Here is a 21,691-nt window from a genome sequence, read left to right on the forward strand (position 1 = left end):
TGGAGGAGAGACCTTGGATTTTTAATTTTCAACTTCAATCATGTTATTTTAATGCATTATGAACTTGGACATGTGTGAACCAACCTCAGAACCCTTAATATATATATATATATATATATATATATATATATATATATTTATATACATATGTTTTACTGTTACTTTTAGTTCATGATCAATGAAAATGTTGAGCAGTGACCCTGATTTCATGAACAAGCTGATCCACTATTATATACTACTGTGTTGCAAAATATCAAATATGTATATGACATGCTGTCAGTCAATCCATCGACCAATATTTATAGTTAATGGTGGACATGTATGAAGATTAAGAGTTAGAGGCACTGACAGTATCATCAATTCTGGATTCAGGGCTGAACATGTCTCAGCTTCTACAAGAGCCTGAATAGTAAATGTCAGAAATAGATGGCATCAGCAATTATATATTATATTTAAGAGACCAATATCTGATTAGATTATTTCAGCTATCCTATTTATAAAAGCACAGATGAGCTCTTATCTCAAAAACCTAAATAACAAAACAGGAATGTACTGTACCAATATCTGCCAAAATACTACTCAACTTTGCACTGTTCTTTCCGAGTCCTTTTGTAAGTTCAGTTTACATTGTTTACTTGTGTGTGCCGGGATTTTGGTGACCTGAATACTAAGACACATAAACTGCTTATCCTGACTAAATAGACTTTACATGGAATATAGACTGTTATCTGGATAATTCTGTGCACATGTGAAAAAACAAGCTGTTATCTTAAAATCTGAACAGATTTTCTCTACGATTACGTCAGCGTGCAGTGTTTATCAGTATCATAAATGTTTACAGCAATGTTTTCCCTGCTCTTAAACCCCTCTCCTCCATTCTGCGCTCTAACCTCGACCCTTCTACCCTTTTCCTATTCCGTCATTTCTCTATCTTTTTTTTACTCTCTGCACTTCAACACTCCCTCCAGCTATCCCTTCTTCTTCTCTCTCTTTCTCTGCCTCCTTTCTATCCTGTCCTCCTCTATCCTCTATCAGTCTATCAAAGCACAAGACAAACTGAAATGCTTAAAGCTCAGCAGTGTTAGTGGTGTCATTTTCCTCAACTGAATGAATTCTTACTCTGCTAAAGGCCATTATATCCAAGGAGCACGACTAACAGCGATTAATCATATTTTGCTCTTTATTGCCCACTACATTATTCACATTGATTTTAACCCAGTTGCAAGTGCTGAAAACTCAAGAATTTGCTATAATGTATCATCACCATGATAGTCAGGGATTTTTAATGAGCAGCAGGTTGTTATGCTGATTTAAAAAGGGTGATGGAATCTCTGAATTTACACATTAAATGAACCTCTTCCTATCTTTTCCAGACTTCTAACTAAATGAAAGGCCCTAATTGACAATTATTCCATTAATTGGGTAACACGGTCACTACACTTAATGTGATGAAACTATTACCCGTGAATCAGGGCTCCTTCCTTAATACATGTCGCTTGTAAGAAGTCATTGGTGGTTTTTGGTGCGTCCACACATGACAAATGTATAATATTATATGATACTTATGGTCATTTCCCTATATAGCACACATGATATAAAAGTAACGCCAAATCTATTATAGCAAGACCACAAATTATAATGCAAAGTATCCCCTGAGTCCAGAAAGTAACTCATGCACATAATCATTCATGTATTCAGTCAGTTATTCATTCACTTACATGCGGAGGCTATTTGCCTCTTAAAGGTTTTTAGCGCATCCTCATCTTTGTTCTTTTGTAAAATATGTTCTTTCCATCTGTCTTTCTTCTTATGGGTCATTATTTCTGGTATAGTCTGCTGATGCCACTTTCAAAAGCCTATGAGAAAGTAAAAAGAAAATCATTGTAATATAAATATGTATGGTGGCCATACACACGATAGGCCAGCAAGTAAATAACCTGTAATAACCTGGATGGGTTATGTTACAGTTCAGACTGAAGTAATTTTTCCATCAATTTGCACTGCACTGTATTGTCTTATGTGGTAATCTGTTCAACCATGTCATCTTTTTTAAATTTCATTTAACATCTCTTTTTTCACCACCACTTTCTGTATTTCTGATTCGCAGCTCTCTCTCTCTCTCTCTCTCTCTCTCTCTCTCTCTCTTACACACACACACACACACACACACACACACACACACACACACACACACACATTCAGTTTCATTTTTAATTACTTTATTGGCTGTGATAGAAACAGTAGTAGCAAAGTAATTTCCATTCAGTCATCCATTTTCTAGGTGCTTATTCAGGTCATTTTCTAGTCATTTAACCAGGTCAGAATCCATTAATTTGGTTGCCACAAAGAAGAGCAGCCCAGATGCTGTTTCTAAGGGAATGGCCATCTTCTTCTTCAAGGGGATCCACAGTCATAGTCAATAGTAGGTGGGCGATGTGGCTTCTCTAGCTTCCTCAGTAAGCTGAGCTTGATACACCTGCAGCGGGGTGGGAATGAGGGGGACTGGCAAAACATCCTTACCAGCTGCCAGAACTCTTTCAGCTGACTTCTTTCAATGAACTTCAAGGTCTTGTTGTGCGCCTAATGTCTTACCTCCTCATTGAAAATGAGACTAGCCACTTTTTCAGTGGTAACTGTATTTTCGTTTATTTTTCTGCTTAATGTCACTGATTCACCTAACTGGCGGTTAGTCTCATTGGTCTAGTGTGTGAGTAAAACTCCAATATTCTCAAATTTGTATCCACGAGGCACTTGCTCACCTTGATGGGACCCTGTTGGCTCAGACATGAAGGTGTTGATTCTCATACAAAGCGCATCACACAGAGATGATGGTCTAATGATCCCAGAAGGACAACATCATCTGCAAACAGCAGAAATGCCAAGCCAGTGTCACTACTGATTTCCTCTCCATGTTTATTACAAACAGAGGAAATATCAAGGCACACCCTTATCAGAGTTCACTACCCTGCTTGAACAAACTTGATGGCTCTGACACCCAATACTCCCACAGACAAATCTGGAGAACACGGCCGTAAGCATTTTACAAAGCCCCAGAACACATTAACAAATCTCTATAACTTCATATAGGTAAAATTATATATATTTTTCATGACAAGGACAGAATCCACATTGCTTTTCCTGAATGTGAGCTTCAGCAATCAGCTGGAAAATCTTTTATAGCACCTTAATCTTGGCAGACTTTTCCAGCAAGGTTTAGCAGTGTGATTTCCTTATTATTTGAACACACTCTCTGGTCCCACCTGCTGAAACTCGGGCCCCTTCTGCCATTTCAAAAGGTACCACAACAGCATGCCTGCAGCATCTTTAGGTAAACTTTTTCCATCATCAGTGCCTCCTCACGAGAGGTTCTCACTAAACCAATGACATATGCCAAAGAAATAGGCTCAGACTTCTTATCTTCTCCTCTAACATCTCTCCTCTGTATTTGTCTTATCTTCCCTCTTTCTATCCTCAATCTCTTATTTATTCCTCTTTTCTCTCCCCTTTCATCCCATCTCGTTTCACCCCTGCCTTTAGGTTCCTTTCTTTCGGATCCTCTCCAGCTGTCCCCTCTGTTCCTCCCTTTCTTTGCTTCTCTCCCTGCTCCTTTTTCAAAAGCCCTCACTTGCTCTCTTTTCTCCACTTTGAAACACCTCTCTTGTCCTGTTATTACATTTACATTTTAAATTATGTTTACTGGCTGTGTGATTGTCTGTGTGTGTGTGTGTCTGTAAGAGTGTGTGGGCGTGTTATGAGATTAAAAGTGCTGGTGTACTAGGGTTTTGCACTAAGCACTTGGAATAAACAGCTATCTGTTGTGGATAATTTGCTTTCCAACTTCTCTGACTTGCATCCAATCATTTATTTTTACAGTGCCTCTTTGTCATTTTGCAGATGCTCACCTCCACAGGGTACTGCAATAAGTGCAACAGTAAAATAAACTTAAAATAATGTATTGCCAGCAATACAAGCTGCCCAGGGAGAGCAGGGGCCAAAACAACAGTGCCCAGACGACAGAAAGTTATGTCTGTGTCTTTATGATATTCATGTATCACCAAAAGCTAGTGGTCTAATAATAGAGAAGTGCTATGGCAGGCACAGAAATACCTCTCTCCAGCTCTTGGTTTCTTTGTCCCCCTCTCTTCTCTGTTTTGTGACTTGGTCTCTCTCTTCTCCAATTGTCTACTCCTCTCAGGTCTGTCAAACCTCTCCTCTCTCTTTCCTCTTATCTACTCTCTTGTGCTCTGATCTCCTCTCTTTTTTTAGTTCTGCAAACTCTCCTTTCTGGCTCCCCTTCCACACCTTCCTCTATACTTTATCCCTGGAAGAGCTACTTCTCTCTTCTCTCTCCCTTTCTCCATCTCCTCCTCCCCTTTCTCCCATCACTCATTTCCTTCCAGCTTCACTCGCTTTCTCATTTATCTTTATCCTTTACAACCTAGTACTTGTTATGTCCAACCTCATTTACACTTGCCTTCTTGACTACCCCCTTTTTTCACTCTCTACCTCTTCTCACAGGGATTGTAACCTCTCGCCTCCTGGTCATTTAAGTGAATTTCCTGCCCTCACATCCTCTTCTATGTTCTTCATCCATCAGTCTCTGTTTTGCTGCAGCCTCTTTCTCCACTGCCTTCCTTCCTCTAAGTTCTCTTTCTCTCACATTTTGTCTGGTCATCCTATAGCCTGCTTTACCGGTTTCTGTCAAACCTGTCCATCATTTTATCTCCTCTCTATCTTCATCTTCATCTCCAACTCCATCTAACTTCTGAGCTGCAGGCCCTGTATTCTTTTCACCGACTCAGCCTGTCTTCTCTTGAACTTTTATCAGTCTCTCCTCTCTTGTCCTCTCATTTGCACCATCTTCTTCGCTCTCATCCCTTTGTCCTCCTCCTCTCTGACCTCTTGTCCCTCCCTCATTCCAATGTCAGGCAGCTGGCCGGTCAACATGAATAATGGAGGAGATGCAGCATATCTCTAATTTTTTTTATGTGTTTCTCTCTCTACTTATCACATTTCCCTGTCTTTTTGTTCTTTCCAACAAACACAGTGACAGCATTTCTCTGATTTAATAAAATTTATTCGTACATCAAAATGCATCCCTTTGATTCCATCCGTTCAGGACCTTCCGATAGCTATATTCATTATTGTCTCCTAACCCTCACCTTCATCATCAGCACCACATAAGTTTATTGAACCCTTACCCTGAACTTAAACAAAACCTTCACCCTAAACTTAGTCCTACCGCTAAAAAACTTTTTGAAGAGGGAGAATTTTTCAGCAATTCTTAAAGCTGCAATAATTGATTTCTTGCCACTAGACAGCAGAAAGGAGACTTAAAAACACAAAAATGTGTAAATAAACACAAGTTTACTGTAGTGCATAGGATAAAAAAGAACAAACCTTCTGAAGCACTATGGATATAGACTTCATCTGAGAACTGATCTTAACTAGCATCACTTTAACTTTTTAAGCCTCTTTTCACTTTTATTCGAATACCAGTACAAAATACAAATAATTTTGCTGCCTCAACAAATACATATACAAATACAAATACTGGGCCCTCTGCACATCCCTAGTGGCCATACCCTTAAAACAAGTCTTTTTCTTCACCTACAGTTTCATCCAGCTACAATTTTCTCTTTTAGTCATAGTGACAGTGCTCAACACAAGCTTTCTACAAATATAAATTACTGTTTGGCCAAATGTCACTTTTGCTATTGAAAATATAATGGAGCAGTTTTTTTTATTGTTTGCAAAATCTTAAGAGAGAAAGAAGCCAGGATTGTAAAATATTGTCAGCTGCTTGTTTCAGTTCATCCAAGCTGTTTATTTGTTTAAATTGAGCTCCTAAAGAAATACACTGAGCAGCTCCCAGATGAGTTTAGTTAAGTCACTCTCTTTCCCAGAAGTATTTCTGCAGGGCTTTGCTGGAAAAAAAACAATTGCTAATCAAGTTGCAAAGGGTTTCATTTTGGTTTCACAAAAGACATTGAAAGAATTACCTCGATGTCTCTAAAAACCAGTGACACTGAGGTACCAATAAATTGATCATCTGAGCCCGTCATGAGCAGATGATATACACATTATCATGTGATTAATCTGAGCTGATGTATAATACCACGATTTGAACATCAAATTCAACAATACCATTTTGCCATTGCTACATAGGAGGTGATTTCCCAATGCTGAACTTCAGGACAGGAATGTTCTTGTTAGATTTTACCATCAAAACTGAGTCAGCACCATGAATCAAATCATATTGAAAATAGACCAAATTTCATGATTTAATGCCCATACATGTATAAGAATAACATGGTATAAAAATGCTGTACTTCAATGAATAATGTCTTCAGAGAGGACTAGTTTCTCTTGTTCTTGAACCATCAGTCCGTAATCAAATGATGCTTGACTTGATGATGGTCCACATCCCAGTTATTACTATTAATAAACATTCTAACCAATTATGGCCATGCAAAAAATGCTATAAGATGGGGTTTGTGAATGGAAAAACATGGAGGTGATTTCGGACATAACCATTGTCTCTGGAAAATCTTGCTCAAAGACACTACAACAGTGCTGATGCTTGCCAAAATGGGGATTTGAATCCTTGTCCTCTGAGTTTCAGGCTCATACTATATCACTGCTCATTATGTCACACTACCACACATTTGCATGTAACCTCGCTAACTGATAAAGACCACTAGTTGACTCGTTGAGAGATAACACATTGCTCTTTTCACTGTGTACTATATTCAGACTGCCTTCAGGCAGACACGTTGGCAGTGCTTTTGTCTCATCTGACATTTTTCATACTCTTTTTCTTTGATTTTCTTGAGCTGTCTCTTTCAGTCCTTTTTTAAAAATTTGATAACCTTCCCAACTGTATTCACAGAGACAGAACTTTGTGTCTCCTATAATAAGCACTCAATAAGGTCCTCTAACAAGTGATCTTAATATTATTTTACCACCTCTCATATTTTGTTTCTGTCCTTTTCCTTATCTGTGTTTCCTCCTCCCTCAATGTCTCCCTATCTGCTCAGTATACCTGAGGCATTATTAAAGGGCAGTTACAGTGGCTCTAGTTGCTCTAGGGAGAACGGTGGAACATTGGCTTCCAGGCAGTCTCTTACATCATTTCCTTTTTTTTTTTGTCTCAGTGCACCATTTTCCCAAGGTTTTTTTTAAATTTTATTTTATTTTTTTAAACCACCGCCTTGGTTGCCGTTGGTAACGAAATGCGAGAGCAGCTACAGCTGATGTAAGACTTACCATAGGCAACCAACTCATCGTCTCAGTGGTGATGCTTTGGAAACTGTTTTTGAAGATGTGAACTTTGCTGACTTTTTACTACTTTAGTTATCTTCATTCACTCACTTCTCCTACTTTAATGTTTCTCATTTCTTCCAACAAAGATTTGCTGAATATTCCCTCAGTAACACAAATTTAGATGTAAGAGTTATACTATACCCAGTATACCCGCAGTGCTCTGCTTTTGGTCCGTGGTGATCATTATCGGAAGGGATAATATCACTCATTCAGTTCCCACATCCACATTTTTCAGTGGAACAAATTGCCTTTCAACCAAAACCTTTTATGATTTTAAGAGGGGATTATGAATTATTATTATGCATGACTCAAATATGAAATTATTTGTCCAGCAACATAACTCATACGATAATAATAGGGAAATATTCATCCTTGTCGGCCATACAAGAGAGGTCAATTGGAATTATTATTGTTATTAATCTTAATTAGAATTTGCGAGGGTAAAGTTCTTTTAAGGTTAAGTGACTGAGATGCAAGCACAAGAAAACACCAACAAGTTCACTTTTAGTTACACACACATTTATTACTAATATTACAGCTACAATTACTACACACTACAACTACAATATTACAAACACAAACACAAAGGGGGGAAGGGGAAACTGGTGTACAAGGCTATGGCTAGTGAATGATTGAAGTGAATGATGCAGTTATCTATTATTTAGTTGGTATGAGAGATCTGATCGACAGATGAGATGTCAGCTTAGTTCTGAATTGCCAATTGAAGTTACCGATTATGAAAGCACCAGGCTTTGAGCAAGTTGATGGAGATTTTGTAGAAATACTTGCTTGCTCCCTGGAGTGGCTTCTTGCAGAGAATGGATGTGCTGGGTTGAGAAGGCTGAAGTCTGGATCTGGAAGAACAAGTATGGAAGTCCAGATCTGAACATTTCTCAGTGGAGGGGAGCTGCTGGTATAGCTCTCCTAGTTCTGATTGTTAACTCATGACACTAAATTTTTCAGCTAGCCTTTTCTGACTAGCTTGGTTTCAACTAGCATTTTCTTGACCCACATCTTCAGATTAGCATTTCCACTCAACCAGCAACAAAGCAAGCATGGTTTCAAATAGCCTTTTCAGGCTGGCATTTTCACAACACTTGTCGTTTCAACCAGCAAAAAGCAGCATTCAACCAGCGAAAGGGCAGCATGGTTTCTCAGATAAGAGACCATTGGGTGGGTGGGGGGATTCCATGGGCAAGCAGGTTCAACTCCTGAATGCTGTTAGTCTTTTAATCAACATGTTAGTCTTATAACAATTGCATAATTTCCCATTTTGCCATTTTTACATTTTGAAATGTAGCTTTGGCCTTTTTAGAGTGAAACAAGCAGAACGGTACTAAACATTAGAGTTATCAAAGATGATGGAATTGTGACAGTGGTACACTTCCTGGCTTAAAGGCAGTGGAATAAAAGTATATCTAAAGCAGACACATTAGGTGATATACACATACATACTCACATGCTGTATCAATTGTCCTTTGACAAAAATTTACATTTTAGAGTCCATGGGTTTTCAGTCCTTTGTTGTCTTTGGTCAGACTATAAACAGCAGGGGCCAGGCTGTGTGCTACATTTGTGTGTGTGTGTGTGTGTGTGTGTGTGTGTGTTTGTGAGAGAGAGAGAGAGAGAGAGAGAGAGAGAGAGTGTGTCCACATGTTTGCTGTGGACTGTTCTGGTAAATGTCTGTATGCCACTGGGGCATGACATGTTGTTGTTGGTGGTAGTGGTGATGACTTTCAAGCTATCTTGTGCTTTATGCTGGTATGCCCAGTGATCAGTTCTTTGGTTTGTTATTTGAGACCTAAAAATCATTTAAGATTAAAAGTGGTACCAGCTGGTCTCTGTGGGTGACTGGTTCCTTGAGGTGAGTTATGATAGCGGATGGTGGGGGATGTTTAACCAAGTTGTACTGTCAGCCCACACTGGGGTGTGAATTGGCCAAGTTGCTGGCTCTTGAAGGGTCAAAGGGTCAAAGGTGGTCTGGTTTAGTGAACATGCAGGAGATCAGGAGTTCCTTATCTGATCCTTTCAGTTTGCAGGATGTTGTTTAGATGGTCTGGTCAATGAAAAGTTTGGAAATCTCACTGAGTTGTTGGCAAAGAGCTGGTTCTGTTGTTTGAGGGTTTGTACTATCTGTATTTAAAACATGAGGGGACTTTTCCCTACAACTTCCTTAAATTACAACCAGCCTTTGCACCTTGGAGGACAATGCAGTAACATGAAAATCATACTCTGAACTCTCTGGAAAGTTACACTTTATAAAGGGATATTTTTTCAGTGGTACACAAGAACTAAATTGTATCGGCCCTTAGGTGAAGGAATTTATGCTCGACTTGCTCATACTTCTGTGATGTTGTATGGTATACTGTATTTACGATTGTTTGTGACGATAAATTACAGATTTTTCATAACCATGGTTGGTCGTGCTTCAATCTGTAATGCTGCAATATGTAATTACAGGGCAGCAATCTCCAACAACGGCATTTTTTTCCTACCCAAAGTGAAATATGTATCTTGCATGAGCACATCCATGAACCGAGTGCACATGCTGTCACTGCAGGTTATGACAAAAATTCAGCATGTACTGTCCGGAAAAGTAATCCCTGTGCAATGTGGACCATACAGAAATGTAGAAATACGCAACACAATGCAACATATAGTGTATTCACTGGAGAAAGATTCTGTCGGGTAATGTTTTGTCTTACCATCGGTGGATACTGTGGTTTTGCAATAACAACTTTTTTTGGTTGGTTATACCTTCTTTTTCCCCATCTGCCTTCTCTCTCTCTGCTGTATACTCTACAATATAAAATAAATACATTTAGTACCAAGAAGTTAATGCAACTTAATCTGATTAATGAAGACTGACACATATCAATTATAAAAATGGGAACCTCAGTATATCAGTTCTGCCTTAATGACTTCAGTTTGGTTATTGTTGTTTTTGTTGATTGTTTCCTATTTGTTTACCTCTAGGCTAACTGGTACAACCCTGCCCTCACCAGTGATATCAAGTAAGAACTGGCTTCGGATACACTTCACCTCAGACAGCAACCATCGTAGAAAAGGATTCAGTGCTCAGTACCAAGGTATGTTACACACACTACCTCACTCTCATTACTTAAATGTTCTTAGCTTCCCTTTTTCATCTATAGTATGGTGTGAACACATCTCCGGGTGTGTGTGTGTGTGTGTGTATGCATGTTGGGAGCTGCATCCATATTGAAGGTCACTTTTATGGAAAGGAATCTCATTTAGAAACATTTAGGTCCCACGCACCTGATATTAAACTGGTTACATCATCTGGATAATGACAGCCAATCCTCGAGCATTTGCATTTAGAACCGGTATTAAAGGTAGAGTTAGCAATTCTAATCCAATACACATTTTGTCAAATTCAGTAAATATCTCCTCATGGTCAGCTAGCTGTCTGCTCTTTGTGTGCGCTGAAAAAAAAATCTGGTTTTCATACACAGCACAGGCTTTGTAAATGAGCATGTAAACACAGTGGCTCGGAGGGGGAAGTCATCGGAGTAGCTGTCTGTGTGGAGACATGACACACTCCCATCTCCAGCTCCCGTTAAATGGTGGGGAGGGCTGGCGAACTGGAGAGAGAGATGTTGTGGCAAATTCACATAGAGAGTGTTTTCTCACAGAACAGATATGCTTCCATTTTATTAAATGTATCAATCCACACTGAATCCGAGACAGTCTCACAAAGACCCCCTCATGTTTCTTTACGCTCTGAGTCTGCTTCTGTCGCATTTAGTGAAGCGTAATCTGAGCAGGCAGCTGTTTAAAACACACAGATATCCCGCTGTACATGTGTTTTCAACTTATTAACTGTATCAATGAGTCAATAAATACAAACACTTTCGATTTCTTCCTGTGGAGCCAACATGCCGCTGTCCTCTCAGCTCCCGAGGAGCTGCAGCTGACAGGCGGCTGCTTCTGTGTACAGAGATGCTGAACGCAGGTCAAGGAGAAATGGGGAAGCTGCATAGAGGCAGAGAGTGTGGATGGACTGTTGTGCTCACATGAGACAATTTTTTTTTTTCTCGCTCGTGATAAAGTGTGAGAAGAACAGAAGTGACTATACAGCTGACGCATCGTTCTGGGTTCTGCCATTTTTCTCTTGTTGCCTTGGCAGTGTGCGTCCATGAATTTGGGTGGCGCAGCTTCTAAAGGAGCATGAAGGGAGGGGTGTATTTGTTTGGGTTTTTAGTTCAAATATCAACAGTCTTTCTCCAAAATGACTGACTCTACCTTTAATAATATATCTTGATTATACCCATATCGGGATTGGATCTGAAAATGCAAATTAGCTAGGTGGGGCTGGCGACTTTTCATCAGACATGGCTTGTTCCAGGAGGGAAGCAATGCCGTGGAGGGGCGTCATTCATTTTTTGTAAGAGAGGACTTGCTGCCGCTACTACTTGTGCTGGGTGGATTTTCCTTTTAAATTTGGTCATGCTGTACAGATCGCATTTACACCTGGCTGAGATCTGATCACAATGCGAGCCAGACCACCTCCAAATGTGGTCTGGGCAATCCAATCACATTCTGATTACAGTGCGTTTCTAGTGCATTTGCACCTTGCTTTTACATGTGTTTTCCCTTATCCAGATAGGATATCCAGATACAGTTTGCTGTAAATGCAGTGTGTATATAAAAACATAAACAAGATAGAACTTGGAAGTATCAGTGTGTGTGTGTGTGTGAGTGTGTTTGGGTTTTATGGGGAGGTTCTTTGCGTTATCTTCATATGATCGAAAATAGCATTTACCGGGGACAGAAGTTTGAAATCACCTGACTGGATTTGCTGGGCCATTCCTGTCATCTTATTGACTGGTTATATGGGCAAAATTAGCATATTAAGGTGCATATTAGTGCCTCAGATTAAATTGGCTGCTTCCAATACAAAACAGGGTGATCCAAGAGCTGTCTGTCTTCCTGTGTGTCTCACTTCCTGTCTCCCTCCATCCATTTTCTATTCAACTTAACCTACGTCTCGCTTCCTCAGTTATTGGTCCTTGTTCTTGCCTTCGGTGCTTCTGTCATTTCCTCTCTGTCTGTCTCTCCTGTCGTGTGTATTTGTGTGTGTGAGAGAGGGAGAGAGAGAGAGAGAGATGTGCTTTTCATGCCAAGTCTATTTCTCAGCAGAATGTAGTTTGGTCGTAGCACAGATTTTTCTGTTGTCCTCTGCAGTGCTGATACTTAGGATAAAATAGATGGAATAATTTTTAATGCTGCTCCTCTCCTTTGCTCTTCTTTTTTTCTCTCTTGTCCCCACTTCTCTGTGTCTTTTAATCTCCTCTCATTTCTCCATGTTCTAATTTTCTGTTTCTGCCACAGTTGCATTTGCTGTAGGTTTGTTATAGGAGGAGTGTGGAGCACTTTCTGGAATGCGCACATACAGTAGTTGATGTGCACCAAATGGCAACCTTGAAAAGGATAAGCTGTTAGGGAAAAAAAAAGATGTATGGTAATTGAAGTTTATAAAATTTGATTCATAATTCAATTAATAACCTACATCTCCCCTCATTTCTGCAGTGAAGAAAGCAATAGAGTTGAAGTCCAGAGGAGTGAAGATGATGCCCAGTAAAGACTCCAGTCACAAAAATGCTGTCTGTAAGTAAACTACTGTCTGCTTTTTGTGTGTGTTTGTAGATAGTGCGACTGTACGTCATTTAGACAGTCCTTTTTACACACACACACACACACACACACACACACACACACACACACACACACACACACACACACACACACACACACGCACACACACACACACACACAAGCACACACTGTATGTACACAAGGACACACAGCTTGCATCCATCTTTGATGTGGCAGGGGCTGGGATTTCATCTATTTTTCACTGGGGTTGCCCTTCTAGGAGACAAGAATTAACACCACACTTTCTGTCTTTTTCTTCTTCCCAGCCAACGGTCACGGGTGCATATGAAACCGGTTATATGAATAGGGGTTATTTGTGTTTACAGAAGAAAAATATGTGTATTTAAAGATGTAGTATATTTAAAATACACCCAGCAAAGAAAAAATGTTTTTTCTCCTAACAGTCAAGTTCTGTTCAAACTATTCCTACATTTCATTTCATTACAAACCAATCAACCATTATACATCTCTTTTTTATAATTACTTCTTGATGAGCAAAACAATCAAAAAGAGCACAATAATGAAAGCTACTATTTCAGCATGTGAATGTTTGTGTCACGGTATTAATGCAGGTGTTTTAACTTCACAGAGGAATGTGAAAACATAATATTGCATGTACTGTGAACAATATTCTTCTGGGGTTTTTTGAGACTAAAATCAGTATGGTTTATGGTCATTTTGGAGGCAATCATTTGTGCTGTTCAAATCAGGGCTGGCTTGTCCAACTCTTTTTTGAGACCCTAAGCAAAATCTGATTGGCGTATCCACACTTGCACAGCTATCATGTTTGGATACCAAAAGATGTATTCATGAATATCTATTTTGTTCTGCTGGTTTCATACATTTTAACTTCAACTACATTCTCGAGCCTCCTGTTGTTACACACAGTGCACCTCCCTGTGCTGGAGTCAGGAAGATAATCTAACAGTTCATAACAAACTCACTGCAGAATAGTGACTCACTTTCTGCTGGCTGTTGCTTCCTAGAGGATAAGTCTTTGTGTCATCCATTTCATCTTTTCAAACATATTTTAAATGTATAAATTTCCAAAAACTAAATGGAGTCTGGATGTTTTGTGTTGCAATTCCTCCTGGCCAAAGTTGGAAATGTGCCCACTGCATCTTATTCATTCCTTTTGGCTGTGTGGCCAAGAATCCAGATAAGAAAGAGACACTGTAGTCTCCATCAGGTGGAGTAATTAATGGGTAATACATTTTTGACAGCCCACCTCTGAGACATATTGTAAACGAGTGGAGTGCAATCCTATAGTGAACATGAATGACGGCCAATATATGCAGTATAAGTTTAAAAAAATGCTAAAATATTCCTTTAATTTCTGTCTTGCGACAGTATTCTCTACTGTCCTCTCTCCTTTACTGTCCCATTTTAATGTGCTCAGTGCTTTACCTGACACATTTTAAATAAAGCACAGAGCACAAAGCCTGGTGCACATGTATATCCTACATTTAATTGCAATGCAATTTAAACGGTTACCTTTCACCATGCTGTTTGTGACATGGTGAAAGCTACATCTTGTACTTTTAAAATTGTACAGTGCTTAGAGTCTTGAATACAAAGCATGTCTGTATGGCAAAGCTATTCATGAGATTAATTAGAATTTTGAGGCTGTAATTTATGTGCTGTAAATGGTTTTCAGAAATCCAAAACGTTTTTCTCATCTGCTGTATATACAGTAAAAGGGGCACAGAACCCAGTGTCCCATTATTTTCAGTAGGTATGCAGTGAAAATATCATCAGTCAACCAAGTAACATGAAGGTGAAGTTATTTTCTGAAGTGACAAACAGCATTGACATTGACAACCAGCACAGGTGTGAACTGGCAAACTGTGTATAATAAAATAGACAGTAATTACAAACTAATCACAATAGTTTGTGTTAATTTAAAAAGAAATTACAGATCTTTGGATTTCGGACTGCTGATGGTGATTATTAGTGTCACACTTCACTCACTGAAACGAAAATGTTTCACAGCGATTAATTTAAATAACCTCTTCCGTCTTTGCTGTTGAGTGTGCTAATGTGCAGAGTAAAACTTCACAGTGTTCTTATTTATAGTGAGATATGAACAAAGTGCTGCTGTCTTACGTTTCATGGTTATCTCAAAAACTGCACAATGACAAAACATAAAACTTTGTCACCGAAGGTCTCAAGAGGATTCATACCTAATACTCCTTTGGAGTGCTTTAATGTTGGCAAGTAATATGCACAGTAAGTACAGTTCATAGTTTATTTTGTAATTTAGACCATCAAAAGTTTATTTTAATGCCCTATACCGTACACTCAGGGTCGGCTTTGTAAGATTTTCAAACCTGATAAACTGTCTTCAATAGCTACAGTTTGTATAAGGATTAGAATACATCAGCTGCTATTTAAAGAGTTGCCCTTTACAGGAAACAAGAGACTGTGGCTAATAAGCTCTTTATTTTGTAAGCTGCTGAAGCTTTTCTGTGTGTGTAATGTTTGATTTGTTGATCCAAATGGGACGTGTTTTTGTGTGGACCTTAGGAAGAATAGTTTTTTACCTAAGTGGAAGCTAATGGGAATCCAAATAAATGTTAACATTATATTGACCATAAGACAGTAAAACAATGAATTTAATGATAAAAACGATGATAAATATGTCTACAGTCTAGGGTGGCAGACATATTTCTTGGCAGCTTGGAGACGCCTCTAAAACAGTATTCAGATCATGTGACACAGGCTTTTAATTATCACAGAAGCCCAAGCTCATACCTCATCCATTCCTTAACATTTAGCTTCATAATAAAACCCTCATCAATAATTCTGCTGATTTATACGCTCAGCCAAGCATGTGCTAGTGCAATTAACATTAGTATGGTGTTTTTTGTGTGTGCAAATGTGTGTGTTTATGTGAATCAGAAATATTATGTGCTTGTGTACCTCTTCATGTGTTGCATACAATTAAAATTAAAACTGGTGTGTGTGTTTGAGTGCGTGCATGCGTATGTGAGGAGTTCCTCGGGCAAATCAGTTTATTATATTTATCAATGATGTGGTGCTTGGTGAAGAGTTCAGATCTCACAGGCACACTCACTATCTCTCTCTTGCGTCCCTGTCTTACACATATGCAAGCACACACACACACAGACGCAGGCATATACTAAGTTCTTCTCATGTGAGAGAACTGAATTGAAATTAAGTCAGTCTGGCAAGGCTGAATCTCGTGCATTTGCTTTTTACATGATGAGCCAGCTAACAATAACATCTTGTTGTGAAGTAACTCTCTTGCCATGGAAGTCTATGGAGGTTTCTCTCAGGCTGCAATGTAAATGTGTATAAATAAATTACGATACAGCTTTAGAAAAGTGAGGTTCTGCATGTCTCTTACATATACATTACAGTAATGTAGTGAAAACAATACATGAAAACAAACTCTATCTCTGAACAAGCAGCAAAGCTCAGCTGCAAAAAGTCAGTTAACCTTAGGACTTGTAATACACTTCTGCACCAGGGGATCCAGATCTCATTGCACATTGCCCTGTATGGATTTCACCTTGATACTGATCACAGTGATCACCAGTGTGTCCTGCATGCGTGTTAAAAGACTCTCAAAAGTAGCTCTCCCACTTGTAAAATTACAGCCACACTGTAGAGAATGTGCTTTGTTATCTGTAATCATTATGTGGAGCCAAAGAATGATGATAATGTCTGTTAGCTGTGTAGTCCAGGGATCCCTTAAGCTGTTTCAGCCCTGGACCTAAATGAGAAATTTAGTATCTCACCATGGGACCCATGCTCATTAAAACATACTAGCATTTTTGTCATGGGGACCAAAACTGAGTAAATATGGGTTCTTGCACTGAGTCGAAGGCTTAGTGAGGTTAGACCAATGCAGTACACTTAGGCCATGAGGCTAGAAACTAGTGTCATTAAAACATTAAAAAAGTAAAGCCAAGGTCCATTTTTGGTCCCGGACCAGTCTTTGAACAACACTTCTTACACCGTATGACTCCCAGTGGTGATATTATAGCAGTATGGCAGAGAATGTGCAGCCTTTATGCAATATATAATCATTACAAAGAACCAGAGACTGATGATAATGAGTTTTACCTATCTAGAGAATGGAGTGCTTATGAATCATAATCTAACAGACTGTCTGTAACAGCCTCTAGCCTATATTAAAGCACAGTCTAATAGATAGACACACACGAGAGTAAGTTCAAATCAGTTTGAGAACGCTCTATTTATGAATAATTCTCCGAGTGAGTATTGATTAGAATCCTGTGTGATACTGGAGACAGATAGATTATTAAAAGATAAAATATTAGATTGATGTATTAAAGATAAGATACTTTAAAGACAAATACATGAAGTAAGAGTGCCAACTGGAACAATGTAAAAAGGGTGCAAATTAAAGCAACCCATCTTGTAGTTACCCTCTCTCAGCAGTAACATTAGCTTACTGCTGAGGATGTGTCATAATTATAGAGAGGCTGAAAGATTGTGATTAAGGAGTTTTACTCCCTAGACAATGACCTAGAACTGCAATGAATCATTGTGAGAGTGTGAGTTAATCAGTGTTTTCCCCTGGATTATCAGGCAAGGTGGTACAGGGCCTCTGTCTACTCAAATGAAAGTAACGCAACCACTTGGAAGTTGCAAATAAAAAAGATGGTACGACGCAACTGCTAAGTAGTTTTAGGAAAACCTCATAGTAATGCTTGCACCAGAATATTAGATAATATTGTATTATGTCACATGTGGCTTTGAGACAGCATCATACCAAGTGTTTTTATGTGAAGAAACTTACGCTTTCAAAATGACAAAATGATGCCGGGAAGATGACTGCAGAGTTCAGCTTTTGGCTTGATTGACCTGTGAACATGAAAAGGTGGAGGAGAAAAAGAGGGCAGAGTGGATAAGAGGCAATGAGAGGAGCAGAGGAGAGGAGCGGAAGAGAGCATATCAACAAACTGCACTTCACACATTTCTCCCCTCATCCAGCCGGCATCTGAAGAGCAGCTCAAAAGCTCTTACCTGAAACACATGTCAGCTGATTACACACACACGCACAAACAAAATTACTGTCCCACACTCTCCCTGTGTCTTCCTCTCTCCTTGCGCTCTCTCTCATTGTCTCTTTGACTGTTGTTTCTTTTTAATGGTTCATCAGTCATAGGGGTGGGCGGTATGGCAAACATATCATATCACCATTTTTTTCAGGCAGGATCACGATCCGCAATTTTATTATGATTTTTTTTCATGTTGGTTTTTAAGACTATTTTGCAAGTCACTGAACAGTACTCAAGATTCAAGATTCATAAAACTTTATTGTCTATCACATGATAGAAATTCGTCTTAGGCTAGGGGCTCACAAACAACATAAAAACATACACCCATGAAAGACTCACATAACATTACATTAACACACAAACAGTTCCATAAATGAGTAAGAGCAGGTGTGCAAACCTGCATTAAAAAGTAGTGACAGTCTATTTGGCCTTGTTTAAAATGGATATTGCAGTGGGAAACCAAACTAACACTACAACCAAGCTAATTTCACAGCTGAAAAGCAAACAGTCGATGTTTTATAGAAGCGTTAGTGTGTTGTTTTGGATAACTAGCAGGAGGTGCACCATTATAAAAAGACACCAGCACAGTACACCAGAGCTGACATCACGCTAACTTGCGGCATGACAGAAGTTAGTGCTACCAGTTAGCAGGTGAGCTAACCGCTAAATGGTGGTGTTTACCTGCAGCCCAGCTGTCAGTTTAACATGATGTGTAGCAGGTGAGTTTCCTAGCAGGACACTAAAAGTGCTGTAGATTTCACAAACACGCTACCAAGCATCAATTCTGTGAGCTAAGTAGTGAGCTGGCGATGTGACGATGCTCATACAGGTGGCTGGCTCGACACAAGCACTGCTGCTCACTGTTTCGTAGCATTCACCGTTAAAAACAAACAGTTTGGGCTCCTGATGCTAACTGTGCAGATAGTTTGCTCCACTGTGAGCTTGTTTTTACCCTAAATCATTGTCGCTGGAGGTCAATTTCTCCAGCAGATTGGAAATGTGACGAGGCGCTCGCCATGTTGGTGCTGTTACTCATTAACCTCCTGCTAGCAGACTGCACTCCATCACAGAGCTGAACTGATACAATGTGTACTGTAGCACAATACTAAAGATGTCTCTGTAAAGGCAGATCATGGAGACATTTTAATCTAATATTGTGGTAATAGTTTTCGATCTAATATTGTCATATTGCACACCCCTAATCAGTCAGTTGTTATAATAACTCAAATTCTGGCTTTGCATTCTCGATGCAAATGTCTTCTGCTTTTATCCATCTTACTACATCTACATCACCCTCTAAGCCAGTGGTTTACGACTCCTCTCCAATTCCCTAAGCCAGTGGTTTGTAACTCTTTTTGTATGGACAATTTCAAAGTTTTTAAGTTGATGAAAACAATACTGACAGCAAAAATACAAAACCAATGACAACCTGAATGTCCATTAATTAACATTTTTAAACAAAAAAAAACATCTCTAGCTAACAAAATGCCTCAGAAAAGATTTCATAACATTGTTTAGCCACTTTTTTTGACAGTGTGTTCTGCACTTTTGAGGAGGATAATACCAAATTAGTATTATGCATTTGCATATGCATATGCAATTTCCACTCCTAGCTTTTAAACATATGTCAAGATACCAAATAGATTTAAATTGGGTGGATAGTTTTCAAGTTTGTAAATTACTTTTGTGTCACACTCTCTTGAGTATTAATGATAGCCAGAACTAATAGTTTATGATACAGTCTTGCCTAAAAAAAAGAACAGTTGTCATGTCTAATCCTGTTGCGTTGAGGGCTAATGGTAATGGCAGCCAAGAGCCACATAATCTCTTTATGCTTGTTGGCATGTCAAATACTGTGTAATACTGGCTGGTCATTGGCCTCTTTCTTATTTATTTATTTATTTATTTAAATTTCAGGGAACAGAGTAAGTATCAGTGTTACAGAAACAGAAAAGATGAATAAATCAACAAATAAACAAACACAAAGGGTAAGAAGACAAAACAGGAATAATAATTTGACATCATTTTTCAACACGCTCTCTAAACAACTGGGTCTGGATCTCATTTCCATATAAAATCTATTAGCGGACCCCAAACCTTATAAAATCATACGTGCCACATTCATGTCTTGAACAAACATGTCACCTCTAACCTGGTGGTGTTGAGGGCCAGTGGTGATGGCAGCAGCCATATAATAATACTCATTGGTGGTTAAAGCACGACTTCAAAACACACAGTTCACTGGGATATTACTTGCTGTTCGGGATGAGTTTGTTCTGAATAGTTTGGGATAAATGGCAGGATGAACTGAGTCATTTAGGGAGTTGAGACTGTCTATACAGTAGGTGTGGGCGGCTGGCGCGAAGAGGAGTATATTACAGACGTCAGAAATGCCAGACATACATGGGCACCAAGGAGAGAATGAATCACTGTTTCTCCTAAAAACTTGAGTTTTAGAGATGAAAGGTTTGCTGAAGACACTTTGATGATATGGAAATGGCGTTATGCATCATAAGCTTGTGTTTAAACGTTGAATGGTCTTTTAAGTGCAAATATGGGATTAAGTCAGTTTGAGCATTTTTGACATCAGCCCAGCAGTGATATTTGGCAGCTTTTTTTTCTATAACAATCTCATGTTGTTTGCATGAGCTGGATTTGTTTCGGCAATATGAACCTTTGTATATGATGCCAATGAAAGCCATTTGAACATGAGTGAGAGAGAGAGAGGGATGACAGAGCACGACAGTGTGTTATAGAGTGTGTTTGTGTGGTGATTTTTGGACAGAACATCAAAAACACGGCAGAGCAACAAGACAGCTTGCTCTGTTTGCATCATATCTCACACAAACATGCATACACAGTGTCTATACACTCACAAACCCTCAGCACACACTCATCACACAATCACACAAACACAGCAAATCATTCATCCATCTTTTATGCCAGGGTGCACAAAACTTCGGCATCCCCTTGTAAATTGCAGCTAATGTGTGAGAGAGAAAAAGCATGGTGAAGCAAGCTGAGAATACAAAAGTAGAGAGGAGTGAGTGGGAGAGGCAGATGAGGAAGACAGGAGGAGAGAGAAAAGAAAGCTAGTGAGAAAGATTCATGAAAAGATGGGCAGAAAGAGGCCAAAAGAGGTCACATATTGCTCTTTCTCAAGGTCCTATTTTATAAACCTGTACGATTTTCTCTTCTTTTATTATCTTTTTTTTTTTTTTTTTTGCTCTATTGTTGTCCCTTTTCAGCATTCTCCTCATTTCCTGCAATTTATTCTCACCTTCCTTTCCCTTTATTTTTTTTTGTGTTTTGCTAACCATCATGATTCATCCAAGGAGTTCCATTAAGACAGAGCTGGTCTAAACTGGTTTCTGTCATGTTGTCTGGTCTAATTTACACTTACATTACGTTTTGGGCATGCAGCAGATGCTCCCAAGCAGAGCAAAGTCTGAAACAAATGCAAGATCCTGGATATGAGCTGGACAAAAATTGTCATGTGTTTTGCTTTTGTGCTTTTTTTAGAAACAGAACAGATCATGCAGATAGATAAGCAGGGAATGAGATGCTGAAATGCGAGAGTATAGTCCTCTTCATTAAATTGATGTTGGTTTTCATTTCCACCACCACAGTTG

General features: G+C 39.1%; 1 protein-coding gene across 1 annotated transcript in view; it reads left to right on the plus strand.

Annotated features, from left to right (window-relative positions):
• LOC121900087 (CUB and sushi domain-containing protein 1-like) overlaps positions 1-21,691 on the plus strand; it is a 431,770-nt gene that overhangs the window by 220,028 nt on the left and 190,051 nt on the right. The window contains exons 6-7 of the mRNA XM_042416050.1: positions 10,303-10,415; positions 12,880-12,957. Of these exons, the coding sequence (XP_042271984.1) occupies positions 10,303-10,415; positions 12,880-12,957 (191 nt within the window). The remainder of the gene's footprint in view (positions 1-10,302; positions 10,416-12,879; positions 12,958-21,691) is intronic.

The sequence above is a fragment of the Thunnus maccoyii genome, chromosome 1 (genome assembly GCF_910596095.1).
Source record: "Thunnus maccoyii chromosome 1, fThuMac1.1, whole genome shotgun sequence".
Classification (NCBI taxonomy): Eukaryota; Metazoa; Chordata; class Actinopteri; order Scombriformes; family Scombridae; genus Thunnus; species Thunnus maccoyii.